This window comes from Heloderma suspectum, chromosome 5 (genome assembly GCF_057233095.1).
Source record: "Heloderma suspectum isolate Gila_16-S chromosome 5, 16-S_ref, whole genome shotgun sequence".
Classification (NCBI taxonomy): domain Eukaryota; kingdom Metazoa; phylum Chordata; class Lepidosauria; order Squamata; family Helodermatidae; genus Heloderma; species Heloderma suspectum.
This window is the reverse complement of record NC_139462.1, coordinates 123497294-123514620: the sequence shown is the minus strand read 5'-3', so window position 1 is coordinate 123514620 and position 17327 is coordinate 123497294. Positions and strand designations below refer to the sequence as shown.

Here is a 17327-nt window from a genome sequence, read left to right as displayed (position 1 = left end):
GGTAGCCGTCTAGTGCTACATAGCTACCAAAGTGAGAATAAAAAGGTGTCCTGTATCCCTAACCTCACTAGTGAATCCACCCATCCCCCAAGGGCCTGAACCAGCACTACAAGGCCCCTCTTCCAGGTTGACTAGACCTGGGGTGTCCATGTGTCCTCCTTCACAGAGGACTGTCCTCTGTTTCAAAGTTGTCTTCCATTTGAGGGGCTCTGCATCCCAAGCCTGGTATAAAGATAAAGAACCAACAGAAGGAAGCTCTGGGCCTTGAAGTTGCCCATCAACAGCACCTGGATAGCAGTCCAAGTAAGAGAGACAGGTCACTTGGTCACAGGCTTCCACACTATCGTGAGATGCATTGTATTTCTATAGAAATTAGAACATTTTTTTCCTAAATTTGTATCTATATGCATAGATTAGCGTATGCAAATTTTATGCAAATAGGTGTCATCCTTTCCGGTGATTGACCAGTGGGCAGCTAGAGCCCTGGGCACCACTGTGTTGCATTACTGGGTCCAGGAGGTTGTAAATTCCTACTTGAGAGAGGGAGTGGTGCCGACCTCTTTAAAAGAGGTGGTAATCAGACCACTCCTAAAAAAGCCTAACCTGGACCTGGAGGATGTTAACAATTATAGGCCAGTGGCCAACATCCCCTTCTTGGGCAAGGTGCTTGAACGGGTGATGGCAGGACAGCTCCAGGCACTCTTGAATGAAACGGATTATCTAGATCCATTTCAGTCAGGCTTCAGGCCTGGTTTTGGAACGAAAACTGCCTTGGTCGCCCAGTGGGATGACCTCTGCCGGGAGAGGGACAGGGGGAGTGTGACCCTGTTGATTCTCCTGGACCTCTCAGCAGCTTTCGATACCATCGACCATGTTATCCTTCTGGATAGGATGTCTGGGTTGGGAGTTGGAGGCACTGCACTGCAGTGGTTCCGCTCCTACTTGGCTGGCCGACTCCAGAAGGTGGTGCTGGAGGATTATTGCTCTGTGCCATGTAAAATAACAGTATTTTATCCCCCATACTGTTTAACATCTACATGAAACCGCTGGGGGAGGTTATCCAGAGGTGTGGGCTGAGGTGCCATCAATATGCGGATGACACCCTACTCTACTCTCTTTCTCATCAAACCCAGGTGAGGCAGCGGCTGTTCTGAATCAGGGCCTGGGCACAGTAATGGACTGGATGAGGGCCAATAAACTGAAACTCAATCCAGACAAGATGGAGGTACTGTTAGCAGGTGGTTCGTCTGCCTGGCTAGGTGATATTCAACCTGTTCTGGAGGGGGTTGCACTCCCCCTAAAGGATCACGTTCGTAGTTTGGGGGTGCTCTTGGATCCAGAACTGTCACTTGAGGCACAGGTGAACTCAGTGGCATGAGGCACTTTTTATCAGCTTAGGCTGGTATACCAACTACGCCTTTATCTGGACAGAGATAGCCTAGCTACAGTTAACCATGCTCTGATAACTTCTCGTCTGGATTACTGCAATGCATTATACGTGGGGCTGCCTTTGAAAACGGTCCGGAAACTTCAGCTGGTCCAAAATAGGGCAGCAAGACTGTTAACAGGGACTGGCCAACGAGCTCATATTATGCCAGTACTTTTCCAGCTGCACTGGCTGCCAGTTCATTTCCAGGCCCGATTCAAAGTGCTGGTGTTAACATTCAAAGCCCGGCTTGGGGCCAGGTTATCTGAAGGATCGCCTCCTCCCATATGTGCCTGCCCGGACCTTAAGATCATCGTCAGTGACCCTTCTCTGTGAGCCCCTGCCAAAGGAAGTGAGGCGGGTGGCTACTAGGAGGAGGGCTTTCTCTGCTTTGGCACCCCGGCTGTGGAATGAGCTCCCTAGTGAGGTTCGCCTGGCACCTACATTGTATTCTTTCCAGCGCCAGGCATTTTAACATTTTAGCTCTTTAGACTTTTAGCTTTGCTGTTTTAAATCTGTATTTTAAATCCCTGCATTGCTGCTAGGTTTTATTCTGGTTGTATCGTTTACTGTGGTTTTAATGTTTTATATATTTTGTATTGTTTTATTGTGTGCTCTTTGGTTTTTTGTGAACCACCCAGAGAGCTCCGGCTATTGGGCGGTATAGAAATAAACTGAACTGAAATAAATAAATCTACTTAAATGAAATACTAAATTATACACCACTGAAATAAGCCCTCAATTTAATTCACTTCCATTGGTATTGGCAAAAAGGACAAAAACGCAGCTCTCCCTCTTTGCATCATGTATCGTGGAGATTCTTTACTTGGAAGAACCTGCTTGCCTCACTGGTTTTGTTCTGTGGTTTCTACAGTAAAAACAAACTTTAGCTCCATGTCACTTGCTCTCTTAACAATTCAGTAATCTGCTATCAGTAAAGACCAAAAGGATAACTCATAACTTTTACTAGATAGAGTTGTTAACAGATACCTACAGACTTTAAACAGGGCAGAATGGCATGCAAAGAAAGTTCAGTGTTTTAAAACTAACTTTATAAGTCCATCTTCCAGGTACACATCTGCATAGAAGGAGTGGTCATCATTGATAATTCGTCCACCTTTAATGAGTAGGCGATCATTCTGAAGGGGGGGGGGATAGAAACAGTGAAAATATAATAAAAATTTAAAGAATTAGGTTGTACAGCTTACATTAAAACTTTAAATAATTAATCCTCTGCAGCAAAAGGCTTAATTTAATCAGAAGGCACAAGGAATTGTAAGAACTAGTTATGTATTTCATTGCTATAATCATTCTAGATTAGAATCTCATGTCTCAGTTCTAGATAGTTAAAATTGGATAAATAAATACATATATACATACATAAGTGTGTGTGTTGGCAGGGGGAAGAAATACAATGTTACTCCCTGACGTCAACATTTTTAAACCCACCATGGCAGAAACAAAACTCGGTGTTTTTAACCACCGGGTATCGGTCTGCTAATTTCAGGGGGAGGGGGATGCAATATTCAACATTTTTTCCCATAAAACAGATCCCCTCACCTTCAAAATTAACACTCATTTCACAATCTGAATTGGACTATGGCTTATTTCCTTAGCAGTTTATACTCCTCTTTCAGAAACGCACACTAACTGGATATTTTAAGGAACACCACCAACTCCATTACCAGAAGAATTCTCAGAGTAGATCAGGGCTACATGACCTTTGTGGGCTGATTCCTGCCTATGGAGATCTGGTCAACCCTCTTCCTGCCCTGTTCCATTATTAGGCACACACACAGAGAGAAACCATCTCCCCACACCCCACATGGTGACTTTTTTGCTTTGCAGTTCCAAATCTTTCAACACTTGTTATGATGGTTTTGCTGCCTTTTAACTCTGACCACTTGTACTGTGATATTGTAATTGTCATCTGATTTTAATTTTTGCTTTTAGTGGGTATGTTTAGTATGCAGTTTATAGTGTTACTTTAGCTTAGGGGTGAGCACCATGGAAAGCTCAGAGTTGTGCTGGGGAAGGAAGCCGAACAGGATTGTCTGTATGTTGCTCCAAAGGAGCCTTTATTAGCCTCCAGCTGTGATGACGTGGGAGTGGCTGTGGCATGTAAGGGTCCTCGTGGCTGGAGTCTTGAGAGCCCAAAGATGGCAAGGCAACCTCCTCTGGATGCAAGGAAGCTGACCCCTGGGATCTTTCTGGGGAAATCTATCTTGGGGAGGTGGAACCCTCGTGATGCCTTTCCATGACCAAATCCTCTTCTTGAGCTCCTAACTCTGGAGACTTTTCAGAAAACAAGGGACTGGGATCCTCTGAGGATGAGGGTTTGGGGTTCTAATCCATGACAGGAACTCAGCTGGGGCATGCAGGACTGGCGCCAGCCAACCCCAGCCAAGTCAGACACCTCCTTCTGGTGCCCATCGTGTCCCAATTGGGGCATGAGTGGTGCAAGAAGGGACTCAGCTGGTGCTTGCAGGAGCTGGTCCTGCAAGACCTGGCAAGTCCAGGAAATCCATGTTATCTCTGATAGAAAATAACAAACTTGGCTGGATTCCACTTCCAGTAGTGCACAGGGGAATCCCCTTGTTATCTCAAATCAGAGATCAGAGATAACATGGGGACTCTTGTCTCCCACCTCTTCCCCAAACTCCAGCCCAGGGGGTAGGGCTTGGGGAGGGCATGGGCCTGGCTAGAATAGGCCAATGGGCCAGAGGGTACCCTCCCCTGCTTTAGTCTTGAGAACCCTCCCTGTTTTTCCAGTCTTGGGCAGGCTGTAGAAATAAGGGGTTTCATCAAGCCTAACAAGCTAACATCTATCACTGGTAGACCTTGTTCAGCTTGGTAGGGCTGACTTTGGCAGGCCTGGGAGCTACTGGATTGTAAAAAGAAGTGAGCCCATTAGCAAAAACAGTAACTGCCTACAGAAGGGTTAGGCAACGCGATACCCATGGGCACCAATGCACTCCTACACACCCTTCTTGGCACCTGCCAAGGTGCCCTACCCATCCCACCTATTTTTTTAAATTAACACATTTTTTTTTACTGGCAGCTAGGATTGCTATGAAATAGGTTTCTGGTGGTGCTGAAAAGAGTAGGTTCAAAGGAGTTGTTTAGTTGTGTTGGGGCTGAGCCCCTGTCTCTGTATTGTCTTTTTGACAGATTACTTGTCCTTTGCCATGCCTCTCATAGCAGCCATTTTGTGGTGGTTCCCAGGACAGTTTTTCAAATTGCCAGAAATGCCCAAGAAGGTTGCCTACCCCCAGGCTACAGCGTAGATAATTTCTGTTTCTGTTTTTGCTTTTGTTTCTGTTATTCTCTTTCACATCAAATAGGTATGGATTCCTCAGCCTCTATAATAAATGATCCAGGTCTATTTCTATATACACTGCCTGAACTACTAGTGACTGTAAGGACCCACCTTCTTTCCCTTAACAGGAAATACATTATCTGTGTGCTTCCTAGTATGTTCTAGCTACTTGTCAGCTAAAAAGCGTTTTTTGGACTCCTCTTTCCTCTGATATTCCAGAAATTAGCCCAGGAGTGCAGAACCTCTCCAGCTGGCATCTCAGCTGTGGAGCTGGCTTTGCTCTGCCCAGGTGGAGTGAAGCCCACCAAGGAGCTGGCTTCAGGACTCTGTACCTTTCCTTCATGCGCAAGGCAACAGGGGAGTAAACTCTTTCCCACCCCTCTCCTCTTGGAGAAGGCGGGGCTTCAGGGAGTGGCAGAGCCTTGCCAGAGGACACCTGGGCTAGATGGGCCAGCCATCCTGGAGGGCCACATTTAACCCATGGGCCAGAGGTTCCCCATCCCTGAGTTAAGCTGTTGTGTCAGAAGAGCAATGTATAGTCTCTACTGCATTTTTCTGACTGATTGTCCAACCTGAAACACCTCCAATATTGGATTACTATGAGTTTCCAATCAGATGGTGGACAGCAGAATCAGTCAGATAACACCCACCACCCCATCCCTTTACTCTGGCTTCATGCTGTATTTAATAACACTTACTTCCTAAATCTTGTTGTTGCAGTAAACAATAGGCAAGATAAGATTTGCAACAGCTGAGTTACTAAATCAAAACACGGCTTTCTTGCAACTTGAAATGCCTGTGAACAGTATTAAATAACTTATAAATGGGCAACAACAACAAAATCTTCAACCTACCTTTAAACTCAAAATATGCCTTAATTATTTTGCTTTTTGAAATGTGATTTGAATGAATCTAAGCATTAGGATGCCTTGCTTTCAGAACTGGACAGGATAAAGAGCCTCCTTGGAATTTTCTGACATTGACTGATAAAGCTAACCAATATAAGAAAACTATTAATTTGTTGCAGCTGTTCTGAAACATTTAATGGAAACAATTAGCTCATGTAGTTTTCTTATAAACTTTACCTTTTCCCCTGAACACCACCATCCTATAGTTGAGAACTCACTGAGAACCCTGTACTTAATGAGTTTCCATATACCCACAGATACTTGTAGTTATTGTGAACCTTTTAAAGACACAAGAGGACCTGCCAGAAAAAAGGCAACTTCTATGTTTCAGTAGCAGGGAAGTGGCAGCTAAGGCACAGAAGGGGTTAAACCTATAGGCACAAGAGACTTTAAGCAGCCTTTGCTGGAGTTAATGAATGTCTGTCTGTCTGTCTCCCCCCACCCCACCCCACCCCACCCCACCCCATACAATGTCTCCCTATACACTTTCTTCACACCATACATAATTTTGTACACCTCTATCATGCCTCCCCTCACTTATCTTTTCTCTAAACAGTCCCAGATGTTGTAAACTTCCCTCATAGGGGAGTTGCTCCAGCCCCTTGATAATTTTACTTGCTCTTTTCTGTACCTTTTCCAACTCTACAATATCCTTTGATAACTGTAACAATATTTAGTTATATTGTTATAGTTATCAAAGGATATTGTAGAGTTGGATAGTTATTGATAATTGATAACAATATCCTGTGTGATAACTAGAACTGTACACAATATTCCAAATGTGGTTGCACGATCGATTTTCTAAAAGGGGAGTATGAATTTGGCAGTTTTATTTTCGATTCCTTTTCTAATTATGCCTAACATGGAATTTGCCTTTTCCACAGCAGCCACACACTGGGTCAACATTTTCATGGAGCTGTGGACCACAACACCAACATCTCTTTCTTGATCGGTCACTGCTAGCTCAGATCCCATTAGCATATACGCGAGGTTGTGACTTTTTACCCCAACGTGTGTAACTTTACACTTGCTGTCATTTAACCACATTTGTCATTTTGATGCCCATTCTCCCACTTTGGAGATCTTTTTGGAGCTCCTCACAATCCCTTTTCGTTTTAACCACCCTAAATAATGTGGTGTCATTGGTGAACTTGGCTACTTCGTTGTTCACTCCTAGTTCCAGACCATTTATGAACAGGTTGAAAAGCATTGGTCCCAATACAGACCTCTGTGGGACCCCATTATTTACATCCCTCCATTGGGAGAATTTACCATTTATTCCTAGTCTCTTGCTTTCTGTTCTTTAACCAGTTATTGATCCATAAGAGGATCTCTCCTCTTATTCCATGACTGCTAAGTTTACCCAGGAGTCTTTGGTAAGGAACTTTGTCAGAAGCAGTTTGGAAGTCCAAGTAAACAATGTTTACTGGATCTCCCTATCCACATGTTTACTGACACTCTCAAATAACTCTAAAAGGTTAGTGAGACAGGACTTACCTTTGCGGAAGCCATGTTGATTCTTTCTCAGCAGGACTTGTCTTTTTATATGCTCACTCATTTTACCTTTAGTAATGCTTTCAACCACTTTACCTGGAAGAGACATTAAGCTAATTTCCCAGATCCCCCCTGGATCCCTTTTTTAAAAATGGTGTTACATTGGCCATTCTCCAGTCCTCTGGTACAGAAGTTAATCTTAGGGACAGGTTACATATTTTTGTTAGAAGATCAGCAATTTCACATTTGAATTCTTTAAGAACCCTAGGACGGATACCATCGGGGCCCGGTGATTTATTAACTTTCAATTTGTTAATAAGGTTGAGAACTTCATCTTTTGTCACCACTTTCTGCATATGTTCCTCAGATTCCCTTCCTGAAAACATCAGTTCAGGCACAGGTATCTGTCTTACATCTTCTGCAGTGAAGACAGATGAAAATTATTCATTCACCTTCTCTGCAATCTCTTTATCCTCCTTTAGTAATCCTTTAACTCTGCTGTCATCCAACTGCCTCCCTAGCTGGCTTCCTGCTTCTGAAATATTTAAAGAATTATTTATTGTTGGCCCTGATGTTATTAGCGATGTGCTCCTCAAAATTGTTTTTTGCATCTCTTATGGTCTGCTTGCATCTCCTTTGTGCAAGTTTGTGCTCCTCATTTGGGCAAGACTTCCATTTTCTAAAGGATTTCTCACTAACAGCTTCCTTGACACTGCTCATTAACCATGCCAGTGACCTCTTGGACTTGGTGTTACCTTTCCCAACCTGTGGTATACATTCTGTGTTTTATTATTGTAGTTTTGAGTAACCTCCAAGCATTTTGAAGGGAGTTAACTCTCTTAACTCCCCCTTTCATCTTCCTTTTTACCAGTTCTCTCATACAGACCTCTGTGGGACCCCATTATTTACATCCCTCCATTGGGAGAATTTACCATTTATTCCTAGTCTCACATTACATTTGAGAGAAATTTCCTCTTTTGAAGTTAAATGTGACTGTGTTGGACTTCCTTAGCAATTTTCCATTCAAATATGTATTACATCTGATGATAGCACTGTGGTCACTGTTTCCAGCTGGTTTGACAACACTCACATCTCATTCTATGTCCAGGGCTGCGTCTCCCCCTGCCCTCCCCCCTTCCCATATGATGCCACAGCTGCATCATACCGCTATCACATTCCTGCATTTTCTTGTTGTCCATAAGGAATATACATCATGCTCCACCTTCCACCTTAAAGAGCAAACACCCTTTCAGGTATCTGTAAAGGACACTGTAAAGGACATATTCTGGGCAACAACAGTTCTTGATCCTCCATGTTGTCCTTTAAAAAAAATTCAAATAGCACTCTAGGGATGCAATTCTAAACATGCTTACATGAGAGTAAACCCCATTGAACACGGAGGGATTTCTGAGTTATCAGAAATCACATTGGATTGTGCTGGACTGCTGCAGTCCTATGCACACTTACATGGAAGAAAGCACAATTGAATTCTGCAGGGCTTACTTCTGAGTAAGCATGTGTTGGTTTGGGCTGCATAGAAAGGAACATACAACCATCCCTTATGACACAAAAGGATCTCTAGCTTCCCTTTATCATGGATGGGTCCAGCAAAAAAGGCACAAGTGGGAAAGAAATGACCCAAAACTCTTTTATGTGCAGTGGTTGGTAGTAAAACACACAGTTTTTCAACAGGCTAGTCACCTTGCTTCCGAAAACGCAGGAGAACTAAATTATTAATATCCTCCCTAATTTGTTAATCACGATAGGGCCGTTGGCTCTATTTTTAATGCGCTGGTATATGTGATTTTTGAACTGCGGCCCCTCAGCACCTCCTTCCTCCCCACCCGGCCTTAATCCACATGTATCACAGAGCAGGTGCCTCGCCTTTTCGAGGCGGCTCGCTGCCGTTAAAGGCGCCCTGCACGCTGCTCAGCCCTGGGCCCCCTCTGTCTTTTGTTCCGTTCTGCCTGCGCTGCTCTGGTTTTAAACGCCTTCACCGAGCGAGGGGCGCTGCTGTCCTGGGCCAGGAACGGCGCCCCCCGGTTCAAAACCCTGGCCACGCCCAAGGCTGGCCTCGCGCGAAGAAGTCCGGAGCGGGCCCGCAAACGCGCCCAGCTCCGCTTCATTGCTCCCCGCTGCATGTCCTCGCCTGCCCGAGGGCCGGGAAGGGCGGCGTTTGCTGTTTGCGTCCCTACTAGCCGCCCACCCAGAGGGTTCCCTTCGGAACACTGACGCCTCCACGAGGCGCGTGGCTTGCGACGCCGCCGCCATCGCTAGTCCGCCAGCCGGCCACCTTCGCTGCCCTTATGGGCCGCCTGTCCATCAGGATCCCCGCCCGGCCACTCCCGTCCAACCCTCTGGCGTCCTCCACCTGCGCCGTGCCTGGCTGGGCCTCCCGCAGCGCCTCCCTCCCTCCGCTGATGCTCACCGTGATGTGCGGGATGCTCTTCTTGCCCTGGTGCCCAGACATGCCGGCTGCAGAAAGGGGAGTGCCCGGCGGCGGCGCGGCGGCAACAAAGCGGCAGCACGGTCAGGCCCCAGCCTGGGATTCGGGGGCGAAGGCGCGGGGCGGGGCCTGCGGATCTGCGGCGGGCCCTCGTTGTGGGCGGTGCTGGATCAGGGCGCGAGCGGGCGGCCTCTGGCTCCCGGCGGCAGCGGCTCCCACCGCGAGGCGTCCGATCTGCTCCTCGCGCGCCGGCCAGGAAGCGCTTCCTTGGCTCCCGGCCCCCCGCTCCCCAGCCCAGGCCCTCGACACCGGCGCGGCAGGAAAGCGCCGCTTCCCCTGCATGCTGCCCCGCCACGGCGGCCGGAGCGCCTGCCATGGCAGCCAGAGGGCCCGTGCCTGGCCTTCTCGCCTCTGTCCTCACAGTAGCACCCCCCAGCCAGGATGCATGAAGGATGCTGGCACCGAAGGACCCATTTCGGCACCTTCCCTTGTTGCCAGGCGCCTGGGACAACGCCGAGAAGGGCAGTGGGGCTCTTTTTCGCCTCCCATTTGTGCAGAGGAGGGAATTCTGGCAGGACAATCAGAGAGCCTATTTAGGCTTCACTATGGCATTAAACCATAACAACAAACTAATTTTGGCAGGTGCAGTTGGTCATGCAGAGGTAAGGGAAAAAAACCCTTAGCTGCCCAAATTCTCTTCTGCACAGATATGACTAGAGATGAACAACAGTTATACTTAAGTGAAAGATGACATGATAGAGGAATCCTTTTGCATGGTGTACATTCTCATCTCAATGTCATCTGTGTTGTGGGGTGTTTAGAAAGCCTGCAAAACCTGTATGACCCAACACAACAGTAGACAAAAAGAAGTCAGTGTGTACACCCTGGGAAACGGATGTCTCTTTCACACCGCTTTTACATTCTTAAAATGGAAGTGACCTGCCCTCCTTTGCAGTTAGCCAGCCTACAGGCTGATTAAGACAGCCACTCCATCCTCTGAGCTGGCCTTTTACACCACAGAACAATCCCACTAGACGTAGCTGATTTGCTAACTATATGGGGCCACATAACTAGGCATTTGTTTTCTACCCAAACTGCATAGCTTCTGCATAGTTTGTCACAAGCTCAGACTGGGATTTTGCCTTGTACCATGAAACACCCACACGCTTCAACATAGTCTCCAAGAGACTTGTCCTTCAGCACATGAGCCAGTTAAATTGGACATGGACTTTTATCAGGATGTTTTCTGATATCAATGGCATGGGATCTCAAAGGTGGCAGCAGCAGCAAGGGACGTTTTAGTTGGGCACAGTGGTGAGAGCGGCCAGAATGAAAAGAAGTACAATATGCTGAGGTTGGAGAAGCAACAAGAAATGGCTTTAGTGCGTGGGATGCTGAACCTCAAGCCCCTCCCCCCCGTATGTGGATGTCTGGGGTTCCCAGATAGCCACTCCACCTTCCCCTAACCCCACCTCCTTTCCCCTGACTGCTGATCATTTGCTGGTTTCCCAGCTGTTGTGCAGTTGTGTGTGTGTGTGTCCCATTCTAAAAGGTTGTAATGCCTTCCCTAAGGCTTAAATACTGGCAAGAAGAGCTCTAAACTGAAATATGTGGGCATCTGTTTGTTTGGGGGCCCTGCCCCTTTTGTCCTCCGTCCCACTCATCACTGAAATGCAGCCCCCAAGAGCTTCTCCATAATGTAATTTAGCCCTCAGGCTGAAAGAGGCTGTGCACCCATGCTTTAGTGGGACCAGAAGAACTTTTAGAGAGCATGTATATGATGCACATTTCAAACTGTGGTGACAACAATGAGAAAAAAGGAAGTCTGTAATCACCATTGATTACAGCCACCATGTATGTTCTGTGGTCACAATTAAAGGCAAGTTGAGAGCAACTGCTCTGTGACTTGCCCCAACAACACTACACCTAGAAATTACAGGTATTCCTGTGCATTCCGTGAATAAGGGGATACAGGAGGGGAAAGGACTCTTTCCCATGCCAACAGTCTTAAAACAGAGTTCCATGTAATTTCTAATGGCCAGTTACTACGATAAGAATGATAAGATTTCCTTCCTATGCTAAGGAAATCAAAGACACATTTGCAAATTAGTAATTTAGTACACAATATTAATTCAGTTCACCTTTTCTGTTACTTCATTTTAATAGCACCAGGAAGATACCACTTTAGATCACCTCCATGTTCTGGTTACCCCATGAGGTAAGCCATTTTTATTTATTTACATCATTTATTTGTGTTTTGTTTCCAAGTGGCACCAAGAATTTTGCCAGGGGTGGAGAGACAAATCATCCTGTGTGGACTGATCCTGACAGTGGATTGGTACACACAGTACAGCTTGCTAAATGAAGTAATCACAACATGGAGGCAACTTCAAGCAGCCTCCACTTGGTGGTCCTTAGCTGCTTCAGTCAAATGTCTTGCTCTACATTTTTTTGGTATAATTTATACATTACAGAAAAGACAAGTGTCTTTTTAACAGACACATGTTGGAAAATTGCATTTCCCTGTCCTTACCATCTGTTTTCAGTTATGCACTCCTCTACAGCAGTCACTACAGTAGGCAAACAGGAACAGTATTCCCAGTTGTGCAAAGGGTTCTAATCTTGTTCAAGCAAATATGAATTAAAGTCTGTTTAACATGGGGAGGCTGGGGATTGAGGGTATGCGTGGGAGGACATTGGGGCAGGGCCAGCCCATGTGACCCCATCCCTGTCACTCATCTACATATATCCTATTCAGGTATAATGCATGAATAAGGCTTATTCATTATTGTATCTTACACAATTACACCTAACCTGTCATCTGTGCGGGCTGTCCTGAGACTCCTATATAGGAAGCCGCATCAGCTCCATACGTAAGCAACAGTCTCAATGATACTGTTGTGAGGAGACATAAATCCTGAGTATTTGGGGACTGGATCATGGTGTGTGACAAACCAACGATCTAGCTGGTGAGCAGATTCTAGGATGTTTGACTCCATCTTTCCTCTGTTATAACTTTAACTAATGGGGGTAAGCTTGAGTCCACCAGGGCAGTAGGAGCAGTTGAAGAGATATTTTTCCTGAATTTAAAGTTCCATATCTAATGATGATCATAGAACTGGAAAACATCCAAGAACTTAGATCCATGTGTCAAGAACAACGAATTCTGGCCTTGAAAAGGTTTTCTGAAGGCACCAGTATAGACAGCAACACAAGCACTGGCTCACAAGGTTCTACTGCAGTCCTTCAGTCTTTCCTTCTCCAATGATCATTGTAATGAATGGCCTTACAGATGTCAACAGGCCACAAATCATTAGCAAATTTAACTGTATGGCAATAATCCACTGCCATTCATTTTAGTGGCTTGCACAGGAAAACTTTCAGTTCTGATCAAGTACTTCAAAAGATACTTAATATTAACTGCTTTAAAGCATTTACTCAGCAGTGGGGGCAGCGGTGGGGGGCAATCATTAATACCTGAATATATACAAATGCCCTAGTTGAAGTATTTATCAGACCAAAGTATTTCTGATACCATAGTGGTGTGTGCTAGCTTTCTCAGTCTTGTATGCTGTGATAGTTAAAAACTTGATTGTCCACTCCACAAAGGTTAGTAAATAGCCAATCAAGCTGTATTTCTTGTTCAGCTCATTAAGTGCTCACCTTAAACCTATTTTTACTGAGGTCTAGTGCTGCTTCAGTGTCTCCAAAGAGAAATTTGCAAACTGCTCAGTTTTTCTGAAAGAAAGGTCAAGCAAAACAGAGAAAAAACATTGCTTGCTCATTGATGAGCTCAGCAAAGCTGGAACTGCACAATTAGTATTTCAGAAGAGAACTGCCTGGCTTTCCAAGGCACTCGACAACTTGAATTTATAGGACTTGCAAACACATGGGCTGCTATCCAAACTATTTACTAGCCACCAAGTGAAGCGCTCCATGCAGTGAGTTAACAGAGATTATGTCCCCACCATGCATGTCAAGCAGTGGGCAAGGAGAAGGGGCTGCTGATGTAGGCAGACATGGAAAGTGAAAGTGATATAACAGGTTACCGAGAATAAGCATTTCAGCCCTATGGCACTCATATTCAGAGAACCTGCACATAAAGTCACCTTCTTAGCACAATTATAGAATCATAGAATAGTAGGGCTGGAAGGGGCCTATAAGGCAGGAATCCAAGTCAGAGCATCCCCGACAGATGGCTGTCCAGCCTCATCTTGAATGCCTCCAGTGTGGGAGTGCCCACTACCTCCCTAGGTAATTGGTTCCATTGTCATATTGCTCTAAGCATCCTGAAGAGGATGCAACATTCCTCTTCGGGATGCTTAGTGAACAGAAGCCAAAGGTGGGGGTGGGGGGACCAAGAATGTTGCATCAAGGCATCTGCTGTCATCAAATCCATTCTGATTTTCTGCATCTTCCCTCTGAGCCATGAGGTGTGTTCTGAACGCCTATTTTTAAGGGTACATTCAGCACCTAACAAAAAGGGAACCCCCAACTTCAGTGGTTATCTCACCACACTTCTCCCAAAAATAAGCACACAACCAACAGAGAAAGGTATGTGCATCTGCTCTAAGCTAAAGCACATTGGACCATCAATAGTGGGTACTTCTAATTCATATGAGAGAGGGGCAGAATTTACATCTGTGCCCAAAGCAAAACCCCAAGACACTTTGAAAATAAGCCTTGAGGATTAGATATTCATTATCTTTTTCATAACAGTACCGAATTCATTCCTTTAAGCATAGTAGATACACTTCTTGCTTCAGATCACACATCTGTTGACTATGCAATCACATTTCAGTAGGTCAAGGTTTGTTAAGAGAACTTGATCTAGTGCTGCAACACTGAGTTTGCATCCATGTTCCATCATGTACACTTAAAACTCCACTAGGATTTATGTGTGATGATGGCCTCCTTCCAGACACAGTGGCAAGAGAACGGACATCGGCCAGACATTTCAGATTTCAATGGGGACACATTTACTTTTTACAGGATATTCATGATATACTAGCTAAAGGCCAAGTCACCTTTGATGGAACAGCGATGGGTAGAGAGTTCCATTCCTTTTAGCACCCTCTGATGTCTCCACCCCACCCAACACTGAGGTCCAGTAATAACTTCATCCCATAAAACTCAATTTGGGACACTGAAAACCAAGCCAGCCTCTTTCTGGGTTTCATTTCTGGGTTTCATTTAGTTTACTACTAAACTATAGTAGAACGTGGGGCACTGGTTTTTAGATAGATCGTAGTTCAATGGATGCACTAAAGAAGTATAACTCTTTGGGTTTGTTCCTGGGTCCGTCTCGGCTGCCTTTACCCGGAATAGCCAGGTGGTGCTGCCCTGCCCCCCGCAAGCCCTCTTCCCGATTGTGCTGGCAAGAAAGCTGCAGTGAGCCGTGCAGCAGGGGCTACGGGGAAGGCGCAGGATCGGCGAGCGAGGAGGCGGGACTGACGACTCCCCGGGCCTGAACCGCAGCAGCCAGCCCTTTCCTCCACGTCCCAGCCCACCGACGCAGCGCCTCACCTTCCCATTGTCTGGGCTCTGCGGCAGCTCCTTCCCGAGGGGGCGCCTGATCTCCAGGCCAGGCGTCGTGGGCTCCCTCTCGCCACTGGGCGAACTGATCGCGGAGCCGGAGATCTCGCTGGCGTCGCTGGCCGTCTCGCTGTGGTTGTCTCTGCCGGCGCCGTCCAGCATGTCGTGGCGGCTGCCGCTGCGCGGGGTGCGGGAGCCCTTCTTGCCCACGCTGTAGGCCTCGAAGTCAATGGTCTTATTCTCGTAAGCGCCCTCCACCGAGGCGAACATGCCGCCGTATTTCTGCCGGGGCGTCTGCGCTGCGCGGCCGGGCCGGGCCAGGTAGACGGGCAGGTCGCTCTCGGTGTTCCAGGCGCGTTTCCTCTCGGCCATCCTCTCCCGTTCGCTTCTCTGCTGGCTCCCGCCGCTGCCCCTAGTGGGAACCATGCAAATAAACGGGACCGGCGCGGACGAAGGCGCGGGCTGCAGGGGCCCGCCGCTCCTCCCGGGAGGCCCCGAACTCCCACGTGCCTCCCTGCCCTCCCCTCCCCTCCGGAGGACCGAAGCTGGTGCGTTAGCTGGGGGCACGCGAGATAGAGTACAAAGGAGGCGGCAGGGAGGGAAAGCCCTGCAGGAGTGGGAAGGGCGGCGGCGGCGGGGATTGCAATGCACCAGCACGGCCGATCTGGGGGCGGAATGCCGCACGCGCTGCGCACACTGCGCCGCAAAGGGAGCCCCCTCCGGTAGGTCGTGCAGCCGGACGCCTGGGTTCAGCCCCCCCCCCCCCGGGCGTTCTGGGGGAGGGGTTGGCAGCACGGTGAGAGGATGCCCGTGGGAGCAGAAAATGCGCCCACCCCGTGGACACTGCGAGGGCTTTAGGCAGCGGGGCTGAGTCAACCCGATGCCTTTGGGTGGAGGCCGATTCAGGCCGAGAGGGCCCAGATTGGAATAGCGGCTGCAGACTTCCCCTCTGCATGTGCTGGATTGTCGTTTTCCTGGATGGGCGTTGTAGCCTAACACACTTGGAGGGCAGCAGGTTGGGGAAGGCTGAGCTACTAGGAGCTGGACAACTCCAGGTGCACAAACCGAATCCTGCCAATGAGATGGAGGGGGGGAGAGCCCTGCGGCTAGCTGGATCCGCTTGTTTTCTCCAAGGACGGGAGATAAAGGCGAGGCTGATGTGCCTTTAGCCTTGAACCGGTTTTCTGGGGGCAGGCAGGGACACGTGCCAGCGCAGGAAGGTGGCAGCTGCTCCGACCTCCTCGCTTGTTCACCTTTGGGCACCATGGCAGGGTAGATTGTGCCCCCAATGTTACTTAGAGAGAGAGTGCAAGCAGATGCCTCTGCCCACCTACTCACCCTCTCTCTGTGGGCAGTGCACACAGAGCAGAGACAAGGAACTGGATGGCTTTCCAGGGCCAATCTAGAGAGCCAGACAACACTGAAGGGGACCCTCCCCATCCCCAAAGTCCCACCCCCTAACTTCACCCAGACCCATTTTTTTTGTTTCTCAGTGTAGAGAGAAAGGCGCTCATGTGCCACATAGAGGAGTCTCTTGCCAGGCACCAGTGGAGTCCTTTCACTCTCTGCTCGCCATCCCTATAAGGAAGGGAGAGGGGAAAGTGAAACTGACAGAGCTGTGGCCTCAGGGAGGCCCCCTCCAGCCAGGCCTCAGTTGTTCTCCTGCCTCATCTCCCTTCTGAGGGGGTGGGGCTTCAGGGAGGGGTGTGGCACAGGCCAGATGGGCTGGTGGGCGGAGTGTGGCCTGCAGGCTGGGCGTTCCCCATCCCTGGCACAGAGGCTTGGTCACTGGCGGAGCAGCCATCTCCTCCTCCTCCTGCTGCCCAGTGAGCTACAGCCACTGAGCAGGCAGAGGCAGTGGCTTCCTCACCAAGGCTGCTTCTGCTTGTGCTCTCTCCCTCTCCCCACTAGCAGCAGACCTGCTGCATCACCCAAAGAGAGGGGAGAGGGCAGGCAAACAATCTGGGAGAGCCGCAGCCACCACCTCTCAGTCACCCTCTCTCTCTGGGTGGCACAGGAGGGAGGATTTAGCTCACTGGCTAGAACCCCCCCTGCTGCCCTGCCCAGAGATCGATTCAGGTGAGCCAGTGAGAGGGTGTGATGAGTGCTGTTGCCACAGCCAGCTTTGCACGCCAGGAAGGGAGGGTGAAGAAGCGGGCAAAGGGATCTACTTGCTCTCTCTCTCTCTCTCCCTCTGCA

General features: G+C 48.0%; 1 protein-coding gene across 3 annotated transcripts in view; it reads right to left on the bottom strand.

The window, feature by feature from the left end:
- LOC146344360 (dihydropyrimidinase-related protein 1) overlaps positions 1-15638 on the bottom strand; it is a 172318-nt gene extending 156680 nt beyond the window's left edge. Inside the window, exons 1-3 of one of the 3 annotated variants that reach the window (XM_084859925.1) lie at positions 9576-9631; positions 7151-7243; positions 2477-2565 (exon numbers count right to left, since the gene is read on the bottom strand). In XM_084859925.1, the coding sequence (XP_084716051.1) occupies positions 2477-2565; positions 7151-7165 (104 nt within the window). In that variant the 5' untranslated portion in view covers positions 7166-7243; positions 9576-9631. Of the gene's footprint in view, positions 1-2476; positions 2566-7150; positions 7244-9575; positions 9829-15119 lie in introns of those variants that run through there. The other 2 variants (XM_084859923.1, XM_084859924.1) reach the window with 2 other exon arrangements.
- Positions 15639-17327: the final 1689 nt, after the last annotated feature.